At 37.7% G+C, this 24029-nt stretch overlaps 1 protein-coding gene across 1 annotated transcript in view; it reads right to left on the reverse strand.

Annotated features, from left to right (window-relative positions):
* Window positions 1–24029, reverse strand: part of LOC117209455 (tyrosine-protein kinase Drl) — a 99500-nt gene that overhangs the window by 16563 nt on the left and 58908 nt on the right. Inside the window, exons 3-4 of the mRNA XM_033451530.1 lie at window positions 11335–11602; window positions 2540–2714 (exon numbers count right to left, since the gene is read on the reverse strand). Of these exons, the coding sequence (XP_033307421.1) occupies window positions 2540–2714; window positions 11335–11602 (443 nt within the window). The remainder of the gene's footprint in view (window positions 1–2539; window positions 2715–11334; window positions 11603–24029) is intronic.

Below are 24029 nucleotides of genomic sequence, written 5' to 3' on the forward strand. Positions count from 1 at the left end.
AACATCGAGCGAATAACAGGAAAAATTGTTTCGGTGTTTCGTAAAATAAAGCATGTACACCTTGGAATATGTTCGTAGAAATTGTACTTCCATCATTTTTGGACCTACTTTTGCTCATGAAACTGCCTTGCTATTTGGCTATCTTATGTCGATCCTGTAGGATGGAAACAGAGTGCGATATAATTTGTCTATTAATTTATATATTTGAATCATCCAGAAAAAGTTACGGGAACGAAGTACAAGCAGTTAATTATAACAGAGGAGAAAGAAAAATTAGAAACGAATAGAACGGAGTGGATCGCGTTGCCGCAAATTTCAACGATACTTTTTTTTTTCGTAAGTCGCGTGAAAAATCGCATGCCAAAAGTCTAGGAAGAACTAATATATTCGGAGGAAGTATACGACGAATCCGCATAAAGAAGAGAGAAGCTGGAGAGGTAGTAGAGAAGCAAGTACAAGGGAGGTAAAAGTTCTCCTTTCTTGAAACTTTGCCTCGGATCTTCTTTTACCGCAATCTTCTTGGATAAGTTGCTTTGCTATATACGTATAGCTAATAATTTATGCATCATGAAATAGGTTATAAAAGCTCGATGGAAAAACTATCTTTATACGATGTTCGGTTAATGTCTGATATGAAACACGTACTTTATCACAACGGTATCTTTCAAAGTTTATAGTAACTTGTTAAGCATATAATATATACAGATATGAAATTTTTGTAACTATCGCTTCTCAACAAACAAATTACTATCTATATAAAAGTGAAACGTCTAACGTAAGAGAAGCGTCGAAATAATTTTTACAAGCTAGGCGAATCGGACGCGAAGAAAGAAAAATTGCGGTATAATGACTTCACGAACCCTTCGGAAGCTTTCATTCTAGACGGATGCGAAGCATTTCAGTCGATCGGTACAAATAAGAGGAAGCATTTTCCCATGATGCCAGACCGAGCTAGTTCGTTTCGTACATCTGCAAAAGAGACAAGTGGTTCGCACAGAGGGAAAGACGAGTGAAGCGGAAGCGAGACAGCAGGGGAAAAGGTGAGGAACAGGCGAAGATGGAGAGCGATTCCATCCCTCTGAATTCGCTGCTTACATTCTCTCCCGCAGGAGTCCTCTTTCGAACGGGGGCGTGTAGCCGTGCAATAAAATGTCGGCTGCCGTGGCAAGCGACCGACGTATCACCGGGGCTTATTGAAAGGATATTTCATGCGGACGAGTTCCTATCCAGCTTATCCCATGAATTTCCCGCGGGGGTGTAGAAATCTTTCTCTGCCCTTCTGTCTCTTCCCTACGGTGAACCGGGCCGAGAGACCAGCCCAACTCGGCAGTTGCCGTATCCAGCGGAAAATTCACGACAACCGGCAACGCGCGTCGACGACTTTTCACTCTTCGGTTGCTGGTGGGAAATGAGAATGCGCCCGGCGCGCGCGACGATACGTGAAAACCTGCCAACCGTGCGAATCTTACGAGCAGTCAGTGGCCTACGCGTCGCCGCGTTCCAACGTCCCGTTTGCCGCTGATTTTCATTTATTCGCTTGTGTCCGATTCTACTCGTGACATGATCGGATTACGTCGTTTAATAAGTGGCTTTTATCTTCGCGGGAAGATACGCTTATTCGTACGTTTACGACATTTTCAAATGCCAATCAGAATTTAAAGCACTACTGAAAATATCTATGTACCCTTCTTCTATACGAATATCGTAAGACGATCGCCTGTACTGCATTTTGCAGTACTGTTCCGATTTCCCGACAGTGGCACTACAAAATTTTCCTGTTTGCATTTAGAGCCTGCGTACTGCTCGCTTAAGATTACTAATTAAGAGGGACCGTAATACGTATATTTTAATCAGTTCTTTAACGTTTAATTCGTAGACAATAAATATTCATTAAGGAATAGCGATTTAGTTTAGTACAAAAAGCTTTGTCTTATTTTTCACAGCGAATGATAAAACAGCGTTGTCGTAAAGTTTCTTACTTATGCACAAAAGTATCGATAATTTCATTTGCATCGTGACGATTTATTCGATGACAAACGCTTTAAATACGAATCTTAAAGGTTAGTTGTTAAAACATAAAACGGTGCAGGACACGCGTCTGTTTCATTATCAGCACATAGCTTACATTGCGTCAGAAATTTTAATGCTTACAAATTGAATTTTGACGCGAGTTTCCGATATACTTACTTTATTTAAACTTCATTTAAACGTCTAACTACAGAGATTAATATTAATTAGCCGCTTTAGTCTTATAATTAATCGACTTATTTTCGTTAAATTAACAATAAGTAATTAGAAAACGGGAAAGGAACGAGAGAAGAAATACTCGTAAACCTTTTTGGTATTCGTAGCTGTGAATTTGACGTAATGAAAGAAAGGAATTATTGAAATAGCGTCAAGATTCGCAACTCGCAAAGTGTATTTTTTGACCATTACTTTCGTCTAACCGAGTTAAAAATAAATTTCCTGGGTAATTCGAACGTGAAACCGGAATTCGTAGCAAAGTGATAACCGGCATATGGAAATTGTATCTACTTACTGGGATTCTTGAATGCGAGCCTTGCTGTTGCGAATGTACAAGGCGCTTGCTACGCTTCCAACGACCAATATCAAGGCGCACGCACATGTTGCGGCGATATAAAGAGCTCCAGCACCATTCACCAAAGGTCCTGGTTCCAAACGTACCGAATCGTTTCTGGGAGGTGCTTGCACTCCTGCAACAAAAATCCTAGTAGTTTCGTTTTCGTATCTTTGAGTAATCCGACTTATCGTTTCTATTATATCTAGCTATGTATTTCGTGCTCCGTAATACACGAATTAAAGCGTGGAAATTACGTATGTACATCTCTGCAGATAAATATTACATTTGCTGAAAATGAGATAAATAACGAGTTGATAATATTTTTAGATACAACGTTAAAAATTTTAAGAATTATTATCTTCTCTAGAATTTTAAATTAAGATATATGTATATAAAATAAAGATAGATGGAGATTAAATATAGGTCCAAGAATTCATGTATTCGATATTATAATACAAATTGTAGCTTTATGATTTTAAATTTTGTTTTTTCGATCGAAGATTTTAAAGTCGAAATACTAACAATTTCGAATAAGACGCGACAGAAAGTTTTTCAATAACACATCTTCTATTATTAATATACATACATTATAAGCTCCATTCTATAGAAAGTTATTAGATTTCCATAAATTAATATTATCAAAAGCTCAAACATATATGATATATGCAATTTTTAACCTTGGTCAGAGGCGCCGCTTTTGTCGATCAACCGATTAAATTTATATACACATTATTAACGATAACCTATAGTCAAGGAAACACATCGTGCGACGTTGAAATCTCGTTAAAAAATTTGGCCATGCACTTTGACAGCGTAATAACAGAGAAACGCAGCGATTAACATAGATTCGTGAGCGATTTAACGAGCGGATTTTCCCGTACTGGCGTAAAATAATTGGTATTACATTCAGAAAATGTGTTCAAGCCGCGTTACGCCGTAGACAATCCATGTTACCGATCGAACCACACTCTCTCTCCTCCCTGGCACGGTGCATTCCGTGGCAAGCAAGACAGGTGATTTTATCGAACAATCGTTGACACGCTGTTCGATCGTTCGTTCTACGTGTCACTACCGAACTACGAATCACTATCGAACAGCAGCATGGAGCAACCGTGGAATAGCGGATTAAGAGTGAAACTAGAACGCAAGGAAGAACATCTTTTTGAATCGGCCCTCCTCCTGTCCTAGTGGTTCACCACAAACTACGACGAGTTTTCTACAAGGCACGGTCGGTCATCCCTGGAACCTCGGCGTATTTCCTTTCACGTCTGTTTGCGCTTTCCACCCTGCATAACTCTTTACCGGTTGCCTCCTTTGAATTATTGCCATCCCGAGTGCTAAAAAATAGAGTCTTAGCATTTTCCTCCGGTCGTTTAAATTAAACGATTTAAATCGAATACGTGATTCGTGTCTTTTATGAAAATCTGTTTGTTTTATCGATTAGATTTGTATCTCGAAATTTACACCTCGAAATAAGAGACGTTCATATCGTTGCGATTTCGTTGGAAATTGATAAGCTTCTATTGCGTTTTCCACGCTCGGTATTCCTTTGATTTAAATTTCCGTTCCTTATCTTTCAGGATCTTTTCTGTTCCACAAACGGGATCGTAAAGGTAGGGTGAACTGTAATAAATTGCACCGGTGCTTCGCTTTGATTTCGAAACTATACTCTCATTCTTTGAAGACATTCTTCTGTTTGTTCGACGTTTTTAATGAAAACCCGAGCTCCGATTCCTTTAATAAAGGTAGAGTTATACAGGCCACAGCTTTGATTTTACCTTTGAATCAGATTTTTCGATGAAATAAGTAACCGAAAATTTGTAAGATCGCACGAGTAAATGCGTGGTTCCAGCGTATCGTAGCAGGAAACGTACACAGAGTGTAAATAAAAAAGTTGGCGCTACTTGCAGGATCGATTCTAGATATCGAGACAACGATATCAAGATAAGAATATCAAGACGTAGTCGTTCGAGACATCTCAACATTTATATGAATAAATCGGATGACGAATTTTTCTCTATTTCACTTGTACTTGGTGTTTCTCATTCTGAAGCAAACGATACGGCAAAAAGATAGTTTGTAAGTTTGTAATTGATTTTCCTGTTAGCTACGAATTGATAAAACACTACGTTAATGGTTTCTTATTAACGGTTGTTTTCCACCGTACCTACTATATTGTTACATGTTTCCACTTCCTGGACTTGAATTCTTAGGAAGCTCCATTTACTTATTTAACGGTAAAAGTACATCGCTCTGCGTATTTATCTAGATATAAAATACACGAATAGGTACCCTTTAATACGTGGACATAAACCTTTGGAAACTACACGCTGGTAGTTGGCTTTGCAGCCACCCCGCTTGGTACGCTTTAGAAATTCATTAAGTTGATTTAGGTCATGAGTGTTATCACGCGTATTTTATACAACGATATAACTCGAGTTTTGAGCCAAGTACAATTTTAATCAACGTGTTCGAAATATCTTTAGCTGTGTTCAGTTTTACACTTAAAATATTTATATTAGTAATATAATTTATATTTTTATATATACCTTCCTAGCAATCTCTGGCATGTGTTAATTAAACGTTTAATTTTAAAAAATAACAAGTTTTGCTTTCGCAAGAACAATCATATGTATAGGTGTGTGATTTCGTGAACGATGTCAAAGATAAAGAAACTGACGTCGATAACGTAAACCACGCGACGTACAAGTAAACACTGCAAATACCAGAAAACATATGTAACGTCTATTTTGTTTAGAATAAAGTTGCGTCGAAATTATTTTCAATTTATTTTCTAAACGACATATTTTAAAAAATCATACTTTGACCTTTCACATACGCCATTACTACATAATTCATCATCTTTGACTCAACGAGAACGTACACACGCTTAATAAATTAACTTACCACTTTCATGCGATAAAACACGCTAACGTATAGCTAGAAAACATATCAATTAAACTTCTCCTTCTTCTTAAATATTATAAATACACTTCGTACATTAATTTAGTTGACTTTTGCAACTCATTCTCGATAACTTTGCTTCCGAAACATTCGCCCCTGTTCGCCGCGCACTTACACGCGCATGTTTTCATTCGATTAAACTACATCGTAATTTAAAACTGCAGTTTTTTCAAGAACGTATTCTCGCAAAGCGATGTAAAACTTTCTTAAGCATATTACCTGGAACCGCGAGCAAGCAATTTCTCGATATTACAAGGATTTCTTACCGAAAGTACGAGCCGCTGAACAACGTAAATTCGTGTCCCGCTTTTAACGAATCGCATCCTTTTTATCCGCCTGCACTATCTCGTTTTGTTCCAGACAAAGTAGCGGGAAAAACAGGATTCGTGCCGTTGCCAGGATAAATAACGCAAAGCAGACAGACGAGCTTTACACGATAACGACGGAAACGTTCGCGAGACACTCGGACGAGGAAGAATTTTCTGAAGCGCGATGAGATGCGCGCAGGGACGAAGGGAAAGGAAGGAAGAACGAGAGGGGGCGAAGGGAAGGCCGGTGGAAAAAGTTAAATAAATCGCGCGGGCTCGTAGCTGCTTTTCCCGCTACGTCCAACTTCTTAGAGGAATCTTTTCTTATTTATTTGCAGGAACCGACATCTTTTTAAAATGTCCCCTCTTACATGGCACAATACTCACCGAAGCAGACCACGCGAAAAACTTTTTTAAGTAACTTTGGTTTTCATTCTTTCCGCCGCGCGATCGCAGTTGCAAGTCGCTTTCACGAGAGGTATTACACTTTTGTTGTTTCATCTTTTCGCTTCCCGCGAGGTTAATTGAATTGTTGATAAGTTTACCCGACCCTTAATTGTTCGTTTGCTTGTTCCGCCTAGTTAGCATACGCCGATTTAAATTATGGCATCGTTCGTGCAATTGCTATTTACCGTCGCAGCTAATAAAGAATATTTAACATCCCTTGGTATTGAGAATTTCCTGCTAAAAATCAATTGCGTCAGAAACACAATTTGCCTTTATTAAATCGACACTACAGGCTGCTCCAAGTTTTTCCAGCTAAACTTCATCGGTATATTCTACGATGAAACACGAGGCAAGAACGTCGTATAAATATAGGTAGTTTAAAACTACGTTAAAAAGCTGTAACAAAAATATCAAGTACAAAGGGAGTGGTAATGCATTTGTGGTTACTATGCCATGAAAAAAGAATAGATGCACGGTCAATGCGAGTACTACGCGTTAATAATCTGTTTCAAAACGTTTACCGTTCGTGCCAAAAGAAGACCTTTTTTCCAAAATTATCGATACATAAAAGCGTAAAATTGGGCAATATTGGAGATCGAAATTGTTCTCTATTAAGTATTTCAGATCTCACGATAGATCTATTTCTTATTTTTAACCAGACCGACACAGCTTACCATACTGACAGAGTTTACCTATTTGAAATACAACGTAAAAGGAAAAATATCATAAAGAAGAAGGAGAACATATGCGTTACTACCTATTTTTTCTTTCATCGGCTATATTTTCCATTAATCGTCGATTGTTTCTTTTCTCCGAAGCTTTTCTAACGCTTATTTGGTTGGAATAAGTCAGAAATGCACGGTTTCGATTGGCGCAAAGATAATTTCGACGGTTTAGACGATGGTTTAACACGTCCAAAGAAACCGCAGCGCTTGATTTTTAATTAAAAACGTCGAAGGAAGAGATTAACGGTCGGCAAAGCACAAAGGAATCAATTTGCTCGTGCTGCTCGCGGACGGCGTAGGATCGATTAAACTTAGTCTTGGTCGACGCACCGACAAGAAACTCACGGGTTTAAGAACAAGTGCAAAGTCGAGAAAGCGCGTTTAGAGGAAAAGAGGTGTATCTCGGTTAAATCCCAGTAGGCGATGCCATCCGACGCTATCAAACAAACCTTAACCGAGATTTACGAAGGTTCAGAATTAAGTCCCTGCGGGATTAATGGAATGACCCTCTTCGAACGGTGTTCTTCGGTGTTCTTTCGCTCAACCGCTCGGCGTCTGCTCTCTTGAAACAAATTTCATCGCAAATTGCGGCGTTTCCCGCGGAGTGAAAAATGCTTTCAATCTCACCGTGATGAGTAATTTAAAATCTAGTTACCATCCTCCGACAACTACCGTAAATACTACTACGTTCCTATTATAAACTTAAAAATTGGAGAATATTCAGTGATCGAAGACAGCGAAATATAAGATTTTACTCATTACATCATCGTATAATATCTGTCCTTGCAATTCGCGATTCAACTATTCTCCATGTTCGAGTAAATACAACGTAAATACAGCGCAGATCAAAAGATTGTATCGCGGATGACACGATTAGCTTTACCGTGAACGATAAAATTCGCTTCTTCTTTTTTCAGTAATGCTGTTCTTAGTATATGTAAGCGACTCGCTGGTGAGTATTTTTAAGGAGCCGGTTTCTCGAAGATCAAGTCCTATATATAACATTTCTGCGATGTTTGAAATACCATTGCTATAATATACACGTCGTACAATAACGATAATGAAATTTCTTTATAGAATAGAGCATAGGTAGTACTGTAGTGCTTTACTGTTTGATACTTCAGACTCTGTGGTATGGTTTCTCAAATCGACGTAGTAACGAGACATTGATGATTACTTAAAAAAGAGGTCAGATATTCGGTGTTCCGTCCGCTATATCGAGTAATTTCACTATGATTTTAAGGAGTAAAGATACGTTAAACCGATATACGTAGCGAGAATATTAGATATGTTAATCTTTGATAAATTTAACGTTCTCGATCGTCAAATTTATACCATGACTACGTGTACATCGACGAGTACATTTAACGTTAATTTGTCGCGATGAAATTACGAAGAACATTTCGATTTATCGGCGGACATGACTTTGTTAATTTGTACTCCCCTGTCGTCCGATTATTGCATAACACATACACTGTTGCCCAGTGGTGAATTGAATAATTTTGTAACGTGATAAAATAATATTATAAAATCTACGTAACTTTATATCACTGAAATTGTTTTAGCTAATACGATTTACCGATATCGTTATCATAGAGATCAGCAGTAGCGCTTCCGTAGCGTGTATCGAGCGACGAATATAAAAAGTTTGCGTAGTTTTTAATGCAACTAAATAACCAAACAAAAAGATACGATCCTCTTATTTTCCTCTGGTCTTTTCGCTTCTTTCAGAAATTCATGTTGCTTATTCAATATCTTTAAATTTAAAAGTAGAAAGAACCTTCTTCGGCCACCCCATTCGATCCTCTACATCGCATCGCCTTCGCTTTGCCCCTGTGGATTACTGGATTCAGAGAAAAGTTCGCACAATATCGGCATTTAAATCGTTCGCTATACCGACATTTTTCTTTTCATTCAGCGCTTTTGCCTGATATTTGCTGCAAGACCGCTATCGAACGTTTTCAACCTTTCGGTGTATACATAGCTGGAATACGAGCACTCGAGGAGCCAACACGAGATTCGATTATTTTTGAGTGGTCTCCAAACGATTTCGGATCTTCGCAGGACCTCTTAGAAAGTAAAGAACCTCGCCCGTACGACCATGATGGACGGGGGCTACTACTAGAACGAAGAAGAAAACAAATTCTGGCGAGGAAGAAACCTCGGTCTACACGCGCGAGTACTACTACTCATCGGTCGACGAGTCTCGCCTCGCAGCGCTTGCTTATTTATTTCCCACCCTTCCTGCTGTCTTACTACCACCCCCTCATCACCCCCTCACCAACCTCTTTTACTCCACTTTTCTACGTGGTCGATCCTCTTGATCTTAGACAGCGAGATCCTTCCTCTCTTCTCTTTCATTAAATACACCGACTCCTGACGAGATTCAATTTTATTCGGTGGATTGCTTTTCGTTGTAGCCCCCTGCACCGGTAACCAGATCCGGATCAGCGTCTGTCAACTCGCTCTTTCTATCTTCTCCTTCGCGTTTCTCGTTTTCCGCCTTATCTCGCTTCTCTCCTTTCCACACCTTCTTTTTCAACTCCCGCCGTTTCCCTTCTACCGCTTCGTTTCCTCGGTCTCCCGTTGACCCTCCCCTTTCGCGTTCGTCTCACTCGCTCGGCTGTAAACACGTATAGTTTCTATCAGCAGCGAAGTCCGATTCTATCCACCTGTCTGACGAAATGTTGCTACTACTTCGAGATCCCCGATATTCCATGTTCTTGTCGATTTCCGGACGGGGAATGGGATGTTTCCACGGCTGCTGCCGCGAGAATCACGTCTGTACATCATATCGTATCTTTTTTTCCACGGGAAACGTTTCGTTCGAAGAACTGAGCAGGCGAAGCACGAGATTTGGAGATCTCGTGTCTCCGGAAGCACTAGAATTGGATTTATAGCGAACTACTATCGCGAATATAAAAAAATAATTCGTATTTCGGACCTAATTGCTGCGAAATGCTTCTTTGTAAAATACAATTCTTCGCATTTTAATTACTTCCTCTTTTATCATCGACGAAGTGCATGCCGACTTTTAGGTAAATAACGAGTTACGTTAATCGAGCTTGGTTAAATGCTCGTAGACTGAAACTTTCGATATATTTAGTATATTTAATCAAGCCAGTTCGGTGTATTTCGGAAAGTATGTTCCTGCAAACTTTTTTACCGCTTGGCCAGCTCCGCTTCTCGTTGCCAAGCGGACAACGAGTAATTATCTGGCCAGTAATCGGTATCCAGTTGTTAACGTACAAAGGAGTAAACCGAGTTTTAACAGGTCGAATAGGATTAATAAAGTTACACGACAGGTTACCAGTGTAAAGCGGTATATGGCACACGCGCGATGTAATTAAACGAAATTAGCCAGGCCATCGGCGCGACCAAAGTTTAATCACTCGATTTTCACAGGGTGCAGGTATCACGGCGAGCGCGTTCGCATACACGAAATTCTGCTTTCAGAAATTATGCATCGGCGTTGTTGCCGATTGCGTGTTGCACAAAGGGGCATAAATCGTGCATAGAATTCGCGCCCGAAAGGGACTCGGAACGAATGCTCCACTCTCTCTGTTTTAATCGCGGATACGTCGAAATTGCGTTGCTTGTAACGAAGGTATTCAACGATCCCGGTGAACGTACTAATTAAATTTGCGATTGCGTAAGCCGACCAATTATCGACAGTTCGCCACGGTGTTAAAATACTTGTATGTAAATGCGTTGACACGGTTTACACGTTTCGTGCGTAACACACGCACGGCTAGACTTTTATCGGTGTGCCGCGAACGCGTTTTCGCGAAAGCCGGAGATTCTTCTCTATTAACTTGTATATTTACTTCCATTAACGTCGAGCTATTCGAAAAATAAGCAGAAAAATTTGGCAAATTCGAGCAATTTCTCTGTACCGAGCTATCCTTTTGTGCGCGAGTACGAGTAACGTTCTGTTCCTAAGTATTTCTACCACTTGCAAATTATTGCAAGTACGTAAAATACACGTACTTGGAGCGAAAGTGTTTGATCTAACGTGGGCCTCTGGCATCGTCTCAGCTAACCATACACAGTTGACAGGGTGCCGATAAAAGTAATACTTCGTATTAAATAACGTAGTAAGGTAAAACGGAACAAGTTGCGTTAGATTTTACGTATACGTGTCTTAATAACGTGCTAGAAATTTTCCTAGAGAGTGTATCTTTCGAATTTCATCAAAAAATATACCATATTGCTCCAACTTTGACGAAAATGAAATATTAACCAGTGGAAATAATACGAGATATACCGCATCATTTTGTAATTCCTGTAAATTAGTTCTGTCGCTTACCTTTCAAACAAATCTTGTTTCTCTTGAATACTAAAATGGTATCGTTGTATTTGGTACCAGGTGGGGCTGTGACGTTCAACCTCAAAGCCAAAGGAATTTGCGCACTCACGAGACCCGAGCACGGTAGCCTGATCCTAAAGACTTGCAGTGTGACTGGCACCTCTCCCCTAGCCGACACGTTCACTCTGGGAGGAAGCAGTGCCATCATTCCGGAAACACCGCCCGGAACACCGACTACGTCGTAATCCAATTCCATCGAGTACGGTAACTGTAAGTAAACACGGAAATGAAAACAGATCTTTATAAACGCACTGTATGGCATCTCGAGGCGTTGTAGTCGCGTTGTAGTCGCGCTGTATAAAATACTATCAGAAACAAATACGCACGATCGCGAGAAAAGATGAAATCGAATTGAATTGCACTCAGATTTACAATTTGTTGAGAATGAAACGGCTTTCGATCGGAAAAAATAGAACGTAGAAATGGCCAAACAAAAGCGGACGTCAAATCGAAGGCATTCCCGTTGTTCCTCGTTTTCATCGAGTACGGCGTTTACGCGAGCTGGCCGATTACGGATACCTAATAAAAATAGCTGGAAAATCGTATTTCATTAGGCATACCAACGTGGAAACTCTAGCACGAACTTTTAAAGCAACCTACGATTACAGACATGCGATATTTTACGTTTAATCTGCAATTCTTTCGTATCGTAAAGCAATTTGTAGCCTTTAATAATTCTCGAAATTGTTTCAAAGACACCCTCGATGTCCGATATGAAATAGGAGAAACAAAAATTTACAAGACATTATTTTATAATAATTTTTCCCTCTTTTCGGAACTAAATTGATAAAATATACTTTTATAACATTGCATATATAACACGATTAGGTGCTGTTATAAATAAAGTTTTATCAATTTTCACTTAACGATATCTATGTCTTCCATACGTCTACATTAATCAAATACACGTTCACGTGTATAATAAAAATGCCTTAGTAAGGACCCGTGCGTCGGCGTTGTAACGGCGAGAAACCCCCTTTCGGCTTGCATATCATTACACGCATGCAATATTTCACACTGGATCCATTCTTATTTTACCTTCATTTGTTGCATGCTTCTTATTTCATGCTCGAAAATTGACGTTGATGCAAACAACTCCATTCTCTTGTTGCTATTTCAAACTACCAAGTTATTCGTAAAATTCAATAAACTTCCAATGGAAAATCATCTTAGAATAATTCGCCGACGTGAAACGCGTATATGCCTTTCCTTTAGATCGCATATTATTTACTTAACGTTTGAGTAGTCCAATTACGATAATACTTGTTACAAGAACTCATTTCCCCTTATTATTTACACAAGAATTAATCTTTCTCCCGGAATGAAAAAATCTGATTTTAACGTTAAATATCGTTATAATATATTCAACATAATAGTATTAAATAATATAGAATTTAATAATAAATTAAACAACGTAGGTTTAGAACAACTAAACGAATTGGCCTTCTTTATGTTTCAAATTTCTTTTTATTAAAAATTCGGGCATGTTATTAAGTGTTATTCATTAATTCCGCGAGATGTATTAAATTACAAAATTTTTTATAGCAAAAAAAAACGAGCGGACTAACAATTTTTCACAGATAAAACAAGAGCTCGGTTTGAAAAATTCATCTATAAAGCAATTTATTTGTAACGGGGAAATATTAATCTTTTTTTCTCTTCAATTTATTTCGTTGTGTAACTACGCATATGTACATATTACCAAAGCTGATGTCTAGTCACGTTATTATTATATATATATATAATATCGTTTTTTAATTCCGTTTTAATTCTATATCTATATAGTTATAGTATTGTAACTTACAAGGGGTTATAAATATAATGTTACAGTTTTACGGTATTATAAAATATGTGAGTAGAAATAGATATGTAAATAATAATAAATAATATCTTTATATTATATCTTCCTCGATGGTAAAGTGTATTTTTTCATTAAATATCTGTTTCCTCGGTCAAAACTGGAATTTGATGTCATGGCTCGAGATTGGCGGAAGGATCGCGTAACCGTCTAGTCTCGTTCAACCATCGGTGATGCGAGCAGTACCACTGACGCGACGGGCGGAGATGGTGAACTTCACAAACAAAAGTTCCCGCCCCTTCTCTGATCTGTGCAACTTCCGAGCAAAAGGGGAAGAGTGGTGGGAACGAGTAGTGTGTTTAGGCACGCCACAAGTTTTACGAGGTGGCATAAATAATGTGGTTAGTGCTTCGTGATGCAATGTCAACGGAGGCGATTCCACCCTCTTCAACCCCTCGGGAGCCTCCTGTAATCGTCGTAATCGTCGCGCCGGGGGTTTGCGATGGCGTGACACCTGCCTATCGCATTCGTTCGGCTAAGATCTTGCCAATTCTTTCTCTATGTGCTTTTTCCTTTCTTTTTACTACTACTTGAACACATGCCCTGCGAACCATACACAGACAGTTGATTTGCAATTTGATTTGCATAAGCCACTTTGTACTTCTTCTTCGCCAAGCTTTCCGTCAGCCAAGAATTATTAACGCGCGTTAACCGAGGAACTTAATTGTAAGCGAAGATAAGTCGGAATGAAATCTTTTATAGCCCGATCGTCTTCCATCTTTCGTTGTGAAAAAGTGGATTTATTATGTCTTTCCCGTATTTTCTTAATTCATTAATTGGTACTCTCTTACGATGTAAACGTGATTTCAAATATCCTATTTAATCGTACAATTACAATATTATTAATGATAAAATTGATTTCTAACGATTCGGGCATATGTAATACTAAATAACGATAAACTTGATATAGGGAAATATAAAGGAAATTCGTTGCTTATTATAAATGATTTATGAAAATATAGCAACTAGGTCGATTATTACGAGTCTAAATATGCACAAATGCGCCATTTGTCATATTTCTTGACTAGACGGATGCCACATACGGTAGCCAACGATAAGCACTAAAAGCTTGTATTTACGCGATTTTTACATCGGATAAAGTGCGAGGACGTTATTATAGTTAGGGAGAAATCTCTAATACATCATCGTAATTCATCCGTTTTATTTGACATAATGTTAAAAGATAATTTGTTAATACAACATGTATAAAAAGAGTCTCACACTGTATGTCGCATGGAGACCAATTTAATCGGAAGAATTAAAGGTTGAAATTTTGTCGAATACTATGTGTATTATAAAGAGATTTCACGTTGGAAATATGTCTGTTTTTTACTCTCGTTCGAGTCGATGACGAACTCGAACGGGAGCCCTCTTGCCGAGGGCTGTGACATTTCTTTCTTTAGTGCCCCCCCCCCCCCTTTTCACATAATTATTATAAGGGTTGTGAATGATACGACATCGAGCCATTCGTCTCTATCCGATGCTGACAGCCCTGCTGTTATCAACGTACTTAAATCATGACAACAACTGACTGGGAAGCTTTGGAAGGAAATACAAACCAAGTCCTTGATTCGATTCTTCGCATTCTTCCGTCGAGTTTTATTCTTGTTAAAATTTTTAAACTCCTAAAATATTAAATATTTTAAAGGTACTCTTCAAGTATATTGCTTGAGAAATTCATCGTTGCTACTTTCAAACTAGACAGCGATGTAACATCATCTTATTTACCAAATTTTTATAGTTAAATGTTTATTTAATTCTATTAACCGAGGTTAACAAGCCACTCGATGGCCACTAGGCCAGGGAAATTAACCGTAACTCTGATAAACACGACCGTTCTGCCAGGACAATTGCATCCCTGGATAATCGAGGAAAAGCATCTTTACGTAATCCGCAGTAGCTCCTTTCATCCCTGTAATATGTTTTAATTACATGGTAATTAACGTTTATTACTGTACAATTACTTGATGTTGTTAATTACCAGAACGTTTGACGATCTATTACGTAAACGAAATACTTTGTACTCGATAAAGTTAGGTGACTTGTTCGCACAAAGTGAGAAAGAATAATCAAGTTCTCAAAATGATTAAAAATTTATCAACAGAATAAGAGATTAATCTTTTTTCTGTTTTATCGAAAAGTAGCTGCTTATTAATAATTCACAAAACGAACGGTTTCGTTCGATATTAATATTGGAAATTTCGCATATCTCATAATTATACCTGGTATTTTCCTCTTCGATACATGCTTATGAAATATTTACATATTTTATAATTTCCACGATATCACACTCTGATTAATTAATTTATACACGAATTAATTCTGTCTTAATATCGTTCTGTTTACTTGTTATTAATATTACACGAAATATTTATATTTTTCATACATTTAATACATTCATACTTAATACATTTAATATATTCAATATATTAAGTTATTATTTAATATATTATGCACAGCTTAATATATTATATTAGCAAACAAATCTTATTAAAATATAAGATATAAGATTTTAGTAAAAAGCAATACTGGCCTAACATACGAGAGATTATATTTAATTCCATAATAAATCAACGTTTTGTTTAGGATTCACGGCATACGTACATCGCTCTCAGCCAGCTTATAATTTGCGGATCAAATTGGCTCGTCCATTCCATCTATCGAAGAAGGCGAGATAAGTTAATCTCACAAATGCTGCAGTAAAATTTCGTTGAGTCAGAGATTCGATGCAATGTCCAGGAATAGAGATCTTTATAGAGATGAGAACGATAGTCGATCAACCGAGTTCAGTTACGTTCGTTTGCTTGATATCCACTTCAGGATCCTCGTAATAACGTAAAAACGTTTACTTAGGAAATGTCTGCTTTCATTCAGGGCCTGTTAAACTCCGGCACGCAGATTTCGAATCAGCTACCACGAACACTTGAATCGCTTTCCAGCCACGCACACGGCTTCGCGTATACTCCATTGTGTACGGAACAAACCTCCGTTCGACGTGAATCCGTACACCGTACATTATAGGCATTGTTGGCGACGACGAAAAGGACGCCGTGTACGCTACACTATCCTGCCCCGTGACAACATCAACAAAACACATGGACCTCCTGATGGATGCGGACTTCTCCATTCGAATACTTCGAAATTGTTTTGGTGATTTTGTTATCGGTCACCGTTTGAACAAAAGAATACACGGTGCTTCGTGCGAGAATTCGAACGTTTACAGTGGTGTACAAAAGTACCTGGCCAGATAGATTTTACATTTTATATTTCAAAAGCAGTATCCAAAAGGATTTTACAGATAGGATAGAAGAGATAAAAATATCGTCAAACATAGAGCGATGATCAAGCATACGAATAATACGAAATTTTTATTCGAGAATTTAGTTTCGAATAACATATATCTCGCTCGTTATATTTCCATTTAGATTTCATCTCCCTTTATCGTTTTCGTCTTTTCTCGTCATTTTGCACCGTCCGAATATTACATAATTGGCCGATTACAAATAATTTTACGTGATAAATTTAAAACTAACTGTGAGAAAAATTTCATCTGATAGTAGATATAAGAGCATGGAACAACCGAAGGAAAATAGTATCCACAACAAATAAACATTGTTGCGTGGTTGTACATGATATCAGTTAAATTTCTTTGAAGTATCGTTCTTGAAATACACAATGAAAAATCTATCTGACCAAAAACTTTAGCTTAAACTTATCATTGCACGTATGCACCGTATCAATATGAAGATGTATAAAATATATTTGCCCCGTTGTTATATTTATTACACAACGCCCACAATCTCGCGGTATGTTTTCGCATTTTGGGCAGCGAAAAGGTGAAATATAACGGAAGGATGTTAAATTTGTGTCAAAACGATCGCTGAAACGAAAGTTTTAAAATGATATATAATTATTGGAGTAAAATCGATAATGAATCGAGAAAAGATGATGTAAAACAATTTTTTTTATAATCTATGCGTTTATTCCCTTCGATCTAAGGAAAAGCGTATTTCAAAAGAAAATGTAATACATAATTGTACCAGCGTTATACTTATGAAAAGTTTCATTCAAATATGATATAGGCAATAATACGCCACTACTTTAAGGATTACACGATCGTATTTATGTATAATGGATCGACATCAAAGATTTTAAACGAATCAAAGGTATTATCGACATTTTAAATCGAATTGCTGATTATTCGCGTCCTTTGTGCTATTCCGGTGAACGAAGCGAATTGGTTGATTCCGAGCGATGTATTTACGTGCGTGCCATGGAGTGTGGGTGATGAAAAGTGTGCAACCATGCAAAAACTGCGCTGATAAATGCGGCATGTAACGTGGGGAAAAAGATTACCGATGACTGCTGTTTTGATGATTAATCGGCACGCATGGTTTACAATCTGTATTTCAATATTTTCAGATAGACACCTATAATCAATTATATCATGTTTCCTGAACGTAATGTAATGCTTTAATGCAATTTAAAATAGAATAATTTATAACATAAAGCCATGAAAATCGAACATTCGATCGAGGTGTCATCGATATAACGTGGAAAACAATAAATATTTCTGTATACGTAGTACAAATACGTTAGGTTAAGACACTTTACGTAGGGTATCAAACATCTATTATCGTTTGTAGAACGTTGCGTGAAATACTGTATAAAATACTGAATAAAATACTATGAAATGAATAAAACTACGGAGTATTTGACTTGTCTTTAGTTATTCTTCGCACAAATCTTGTACATCGTGCATAACATATTTCCATATGTTCGAATACAGTTAGACTGGGCAGGATAGTACAGGCATTTCGTTTTTATTTCTGTTGTTTCCAACTTGCAGGAACTATTGTCATTGGAAGATAATTTTAAGGAACGGTGCTGGCCATCGAAGACCCTGACACGACGACAATTGGAAAGCGTGCAGCCAATCATCGATAACCTCCAGGGCGTAGAACGCGGTAAAATTCATAGCAACTGCATCCCGTTTTTCTCCTCGAGTACCCGACTCTTTTTCATCTTCGACAAAGGCCTGTACACGCGTGACCTCGATTCGGTCGTGCGCAATCAATTGTCAGATTCACCGAGAATAAGGTACATAAGAAAGAAAGTGGAACGCGATTCGTCACGTAGGAATCGATTCAGAGACAAGCGGCAGAAAAGCGAAGAGCCACAAGAACGAAAGGGAGAATGAATGAAACGCGGCGAAAGACCTTGCGAGGGGCATTTTGTTGTTTTTCCATCTGTTGGCGCAATAACGAAATTCCATTGTTCTTTCCTTGTTTCGGGCTCTCGAGGAGGACAAAGACAAGCGTTTACGCCTCGATTCGACTTTCCGTCTTTGCCGTTCGTCCATGTAGCCCGTGAACTTATCCGTCGTAGAGCAGAAATTAAATTGAACTCTTTGACAGAAAATGCGAAGAGAGAGAGAGGGGGGGAGAGAAAGAGAGAGAGACGTTGATAACCAGAGATACTTCTTGCACGTCGAGAATTTTCAAATACAGATCAGACTTTGCTTCGAAGCTTCAGCGCATCCCTCGAAACTTCTCAAAGTAAGAAAACTTTTGGTTGTATTTGACGTTATGTGTCACTGTCTGCAGCTTGAAGAAAGAAATCGAAAAGCTATTTCGCGACATAATGACGAACGATCAAGCTTTTTAACGATTTAAATAATTTAAATATTTGATGATATCGTATAATGCACGGTTTTTCGAATCTATATTGCTGAAGTTGGAAGCGTGATACGTTAAGTGTAATACTAAATAATCGAAAGCTTAGGCATTCGTAAATATCTACATAATTAAAAGATGTATCTTTAGTTTGGTCAGAAATAAAAAGAATTTTCGTACACGAATACAACGATACGCTTGAAAAATACAGAATAGCCCGCTTCTTTCCAAGAAGAAGAGAATTCTATTTTCTTTTTAAGTAAGACGATTATTCTAGAGCATTTGGCAGAAAAAGGTATCGTTATGAAATTTAAAGTATTTCATGAGATGTTTAAATTGTTTACCAAAGATATTTGAATTTACATTTAGATACATCTCATTCGGCCAACTAATTATACATTTGAAACAAAATTTAATCTCTTGGCTTACCATCGAAATTAAATTATCGATTTTCACAAAGATCGAATTCACCAAACTAATTTTTTTCCTTAACACACTCGCTTGATCGCGATCCTTGCCCTTATAATGCTAAACGAACGTCGTTATAAGTATTTCCTAATTCGCCTTGACCGCGATTACTATGATTGACTTTCTGCATAGCGTATCGAATCAACTTCCACGACCATGGATCACTAACCTCGATATAAACGGTGCACAATTATTGGCCACGCAACTAACGTGATTAAAATTCCTTGGTAGAAAGTATGGAAATAAATCGCAAGATTATTCACATTAGATTACGTAGCAAATTACATCAGGTTTGAAAAAGGTATATTAAGTAGAAACTGTAACTCGGATTAATATTCGAGCACGAGCCTATTCGCGAACGTACCTACCCTATATACTTACTTATAACTGTACCATTCAATTAATTCTATTGTGCTATTTTAGAATATATTATATTTATATTATAATTAATACCTAACGTATTAAGAATACTAATAAGCGTAAATAAAGGTAAATAATGCTGAAATTTGACGTTGCAAAAATATGCATGCATTTTAATGTACCTGTTATGGTAATATTAATATTTTATGGTTTTATTTAAATATATATAGCAAAACGTCTAAGCGCATTGAATGCAACTTTTTAACGGTTTTCTGTAATACGTCTCTATTCTTCTATTACGTGCTCTTTCAATTCTATCGTTCTATAGTTCTTATGGGATAAAATATAAAAACGTTATGATCGACAATCTTATGAATTCTTCGGTGACTAAAGGGGAGGGTACCATATTTTAGATCGATTACATATGTAATAAACATTTTTAGTAGTATTTTGCAAACCAAGTGTCATTCTGTGACCCATAGGAATTAAAATGATACAACCAGTAATAAGTAATGATAATAATAATACTAGCGATAGTTTTAAAACTAAAATCAATAATAAATTTATACATGCTTTATGTCATCGTTCTGATCAAATTTAAAACTAACATATATCTGTATCTATATGAATAGCACATTTCGTTAAAACACTATCAACAAAAACTAATTCATCTGCACCTGCAGTCAAGATGCAATCTCGCCACATTACTCTTCCACTGCCGTATCTCATTGTCGGTTTCAAATTTTTAAATTGAAATTCTTCGTTGACTTTTCGCTACACCGCATCGTTCTTCATCCGTCTGATCCGAAGAGATTAAATTTACCTTCATCTGAAAATATTACATCGTTCCATCACGATTGGTTTTTAGAAATATATTCTTTAGCAAAATTCAGTCTTTTCTTACGTTATCTCTTTCATATACTGTGGGCCCTTGAGGCATAATACGTGATACAGGTAAACGAAGTTAGAGAGAGATTCTAAGTTTAAGACAAGAATAACAAAATTGCCTCAGACTTGCGAACAAAAAGTTTTATTTTCAAGGAAGTTGAAGAAATTGAAGGATTTCTCAAGTTATAAAAAAGTTATGCGAGTTAAATAAATAAATAAAATGTACGTTCACGCGATAAGTATTTTAACATATTAAAAGTCAACTAATTCGATAATATTATTACCAACGATCATATTATAGCGCAATAATCTCTCAAACAGCGAATATTAATGCGAGTCGTTACAAATATACTGCATTTATCAAGCGTGGCGTGGCGTGGCGTCGCGTGCACGGTACAGCATATCTTTTCTCGTTTGTGTCGTACCAACGGTTCTCTTGTCATCGTTCGGGTATTATTCGGAGACACGCGAATGCGTTTAAATCCTCCGCGATATCTCAATCACATACCTTAATGGTTTTACGTGTAACCCGATAGGAAGAGGATGAATTAGTCGTAAAAGGGATGCCACGTTTCCTTCCTTTCTCTCCTTTCTTCCTCTCTATCGGTTTATTTCGGTCAGACAACGTTTATACGCAAGCAACTCGGCGCCACTTTTAACAACACGATGAATTAATCATTAACCACCCTTCTCTGTAATGTACTTGAAGCCCGCCTCTCGGCCATCTCGCTTATCGGTGCATTCCACGTAAACAGGTTAAAAGCAGAAAAGAGCTTTCGCCACGCGACGCAGCCGATCGAGAAAATCGTTAATCACAGCAATCGACTCGGAACAAATGGTAGAACGTGAGAGATCACCGTTTCTCCTAACTCTAACAGCTTCTTAGATGATGACTTAAAAAGAAAAAGAGAACATTTGATTATCTTTCTAGAGTTCATTCTTCTAGTAAGAATAAGAGAAACGTTTCGACTGTTTATTAAAACAGTCTCTCTTTACTTTATTCCTTCATAAATTGTTTACGATAATATAAATTGTTTTTCTTTATAGGAATTTCAATACCAATAGATACACCTATATTTTTGTAACATTGAACTATAGTGTATATTTATGATATGGTATGACAATATCGTACGAGAATAATTACAACATACCAATGTACGTTTACATTTAATATGTACCTAACTAAATGACGAATGAACGATTCAAGAAATATAACAAAGCAATATAAAATAAGTATACCTACACGGTTACTTTTTTATTTCGATAAAAGTCGACATCAATTTTGTCAACAACGACGATACGAACTATTATGAAAACAAAGAATCTGAAAAAATGATGGAATGATTTTAATAGTTCTACCGTTCAATCGAACATAACGTAAAAATCTCGATTTGTACTTGCGATATACTTCTTATGATAGATTCGTAAAACTTTCGTCTTCTTATTTCGAAGGTACAGGATGTAACTTTGATAAGTTAACGCGCAGATTCTGGTCAGTGTCAATTAAGAGGACAAGCGTTACTAATTGCAGACCGAAGAAACGTTCTCGACGATGTAGGGCAGACGCGGTACGATTTAACGAGCGGTTTTAGCGACTTTAATTATTAGCTTGACTGTACTCCAGAGGGTCTTTTAGTTTATGCAAGCGTGACAGAATGCTGAAAAGAAGGAGAGAACGCGAGAGGAAGCGAGCGAGATAGACAAAGGCTGTTTGCACCCTCGGTGTTAACGCAATATGCTCGACTCCGTTGAAGATGGAAGCGTTTATACGAGAACGCTCTGCTTGCCTCTGTCTGCCTGCACTTTGTCTTGTAATCGTTTGGCCACGTTTGTTCCTATTCCCTTTGTTCCTTTTTTCTCGCCCCCCCCCCACCCTCCTCCTCCAACTTACCTTCTCCTGTTTTGTCTATTATTATCCGTGCTCTTCAATTTTCCCCTCTAAATCCCAATTTCCAACTTAATCTCTTAGACTTAATAGTATCGAGTGGGTATTTAAATTATTCGATTATTTCCCATTTACGAACATTGTTTTTTAACCGCGGTTCTCATTAAAATTACGTCCGAAGTTTCTTCTGCATCCTCGTATCTATACTCTCTTTATTTCAATCTAATACAAAATATTTTCTTTTTCGCTTCTTTCATCTTTTTGTCGTATTTCCCTCTTTTTACATTGTCTTCTCCCAGCGATAGAATCTTTTATCCTATGTTTCTACGTTTGTTCATTCGTCTAAAGAGCTTTCGCGTTAAATTCCCAAAAAAGGAAGATCCGCGAGAAAAAATTGTTTTTCAACCATTCTGTCGACGTCATAGTATCTAATCGCTCGTATCTTATATTTTTATCGCTTCATCGTATCGAGCTGAATTTTCTCGCGTGATCTCCATTTTCTGGCGTTTCATTCTAATACACCAGCGCGAATCTCATTCGTCTCCTGTCGGAATCATCGACGATCTCCCAGACAGTCGCGAAACTATCGAGTGTCTGGCAAACATGGAAACAGAACAGATTCAGTTCGCGATAGCAATAAAGTGTCAAGCTTACGGAGTACCGTTTGGACCGTTTCGAATTCGCGTGTCTGCAGGGCTGAAAACTTTCACCCTCCGGCATTGTCCTGCCAGGATTCTCGGTGTCCCTCGGAAAACTGTCAAGCCGATTGCGTCGGCTACGTGATGAGGCGTTCACTCGGTCGGAAGACGATAATATGCACGAAAGGAAAGCAAGTTAAAAGGATGAAACTTGCTGCTGCCAGTGAAAGTTTTTTTTAAAAATAGAACGACTACGGAGTCACTTGTTTGTGTTACTTATTGACGATCTCATTGTAATTTTTCATATTTTTACTCATTACCATGTTTACTATTGGCAAAAATTTCATTTCATCGCTTGCCTTATGGCATCGAAATGGGACAGCGTAAAGATTTTAGCATCAACAGAGAAGAAACGTAGTTAGGAGCTTTAGGACAATGACGATAAAGCTAAAACTACGATCTCGTTGTTCGTTAACTTTATCAAATGTGGTACGAAACACGGAGAACGTTTGCGTCGAGAAAAATATCATCGCTGTTTATTCTTTCACCGCTGTTTCCTCGTATAACTGTTTTATACTCCTCTTTTCTTCCTCGTCGATTCATATCTGTTTCACCGTGCTATTGCGCGGCATTGTGTGCACGGTTTGCCGGATTCGTCTCCGCTGGAAAACAAAAAAACAAGAAGAAAGGAAGACGACGGCGTTGGCCACAGTAATGGAAATCTGAACCGCAAAGAGAAATTAATTTCTTCGACGGTCAAAGGTCGATGAATCGTCTCCGAACGGAACGTTCATCAATAGCGTTTCAAATAAATTACATTTTCTGAAGTACGAAAGAGCCACGACTGTTGCCTCTTTACCATC

This window comes from Bombus bifarius, unplaced genomic scaffold (assembly GCF_011952205.1).
Source record: "Bombus bifarius isolate JDL3187 unplaced genomic scaffold, Bbif_JDL3187 scf7180000008176, whole genome shotgun sequence".
In the NCBI taxonomy this organism is placed as follows: Eukaryota; Metazoa; Arthropoda; class Insecta; order Hymenoptera; family Apidae; genus Bombus; species Bombus bifarius.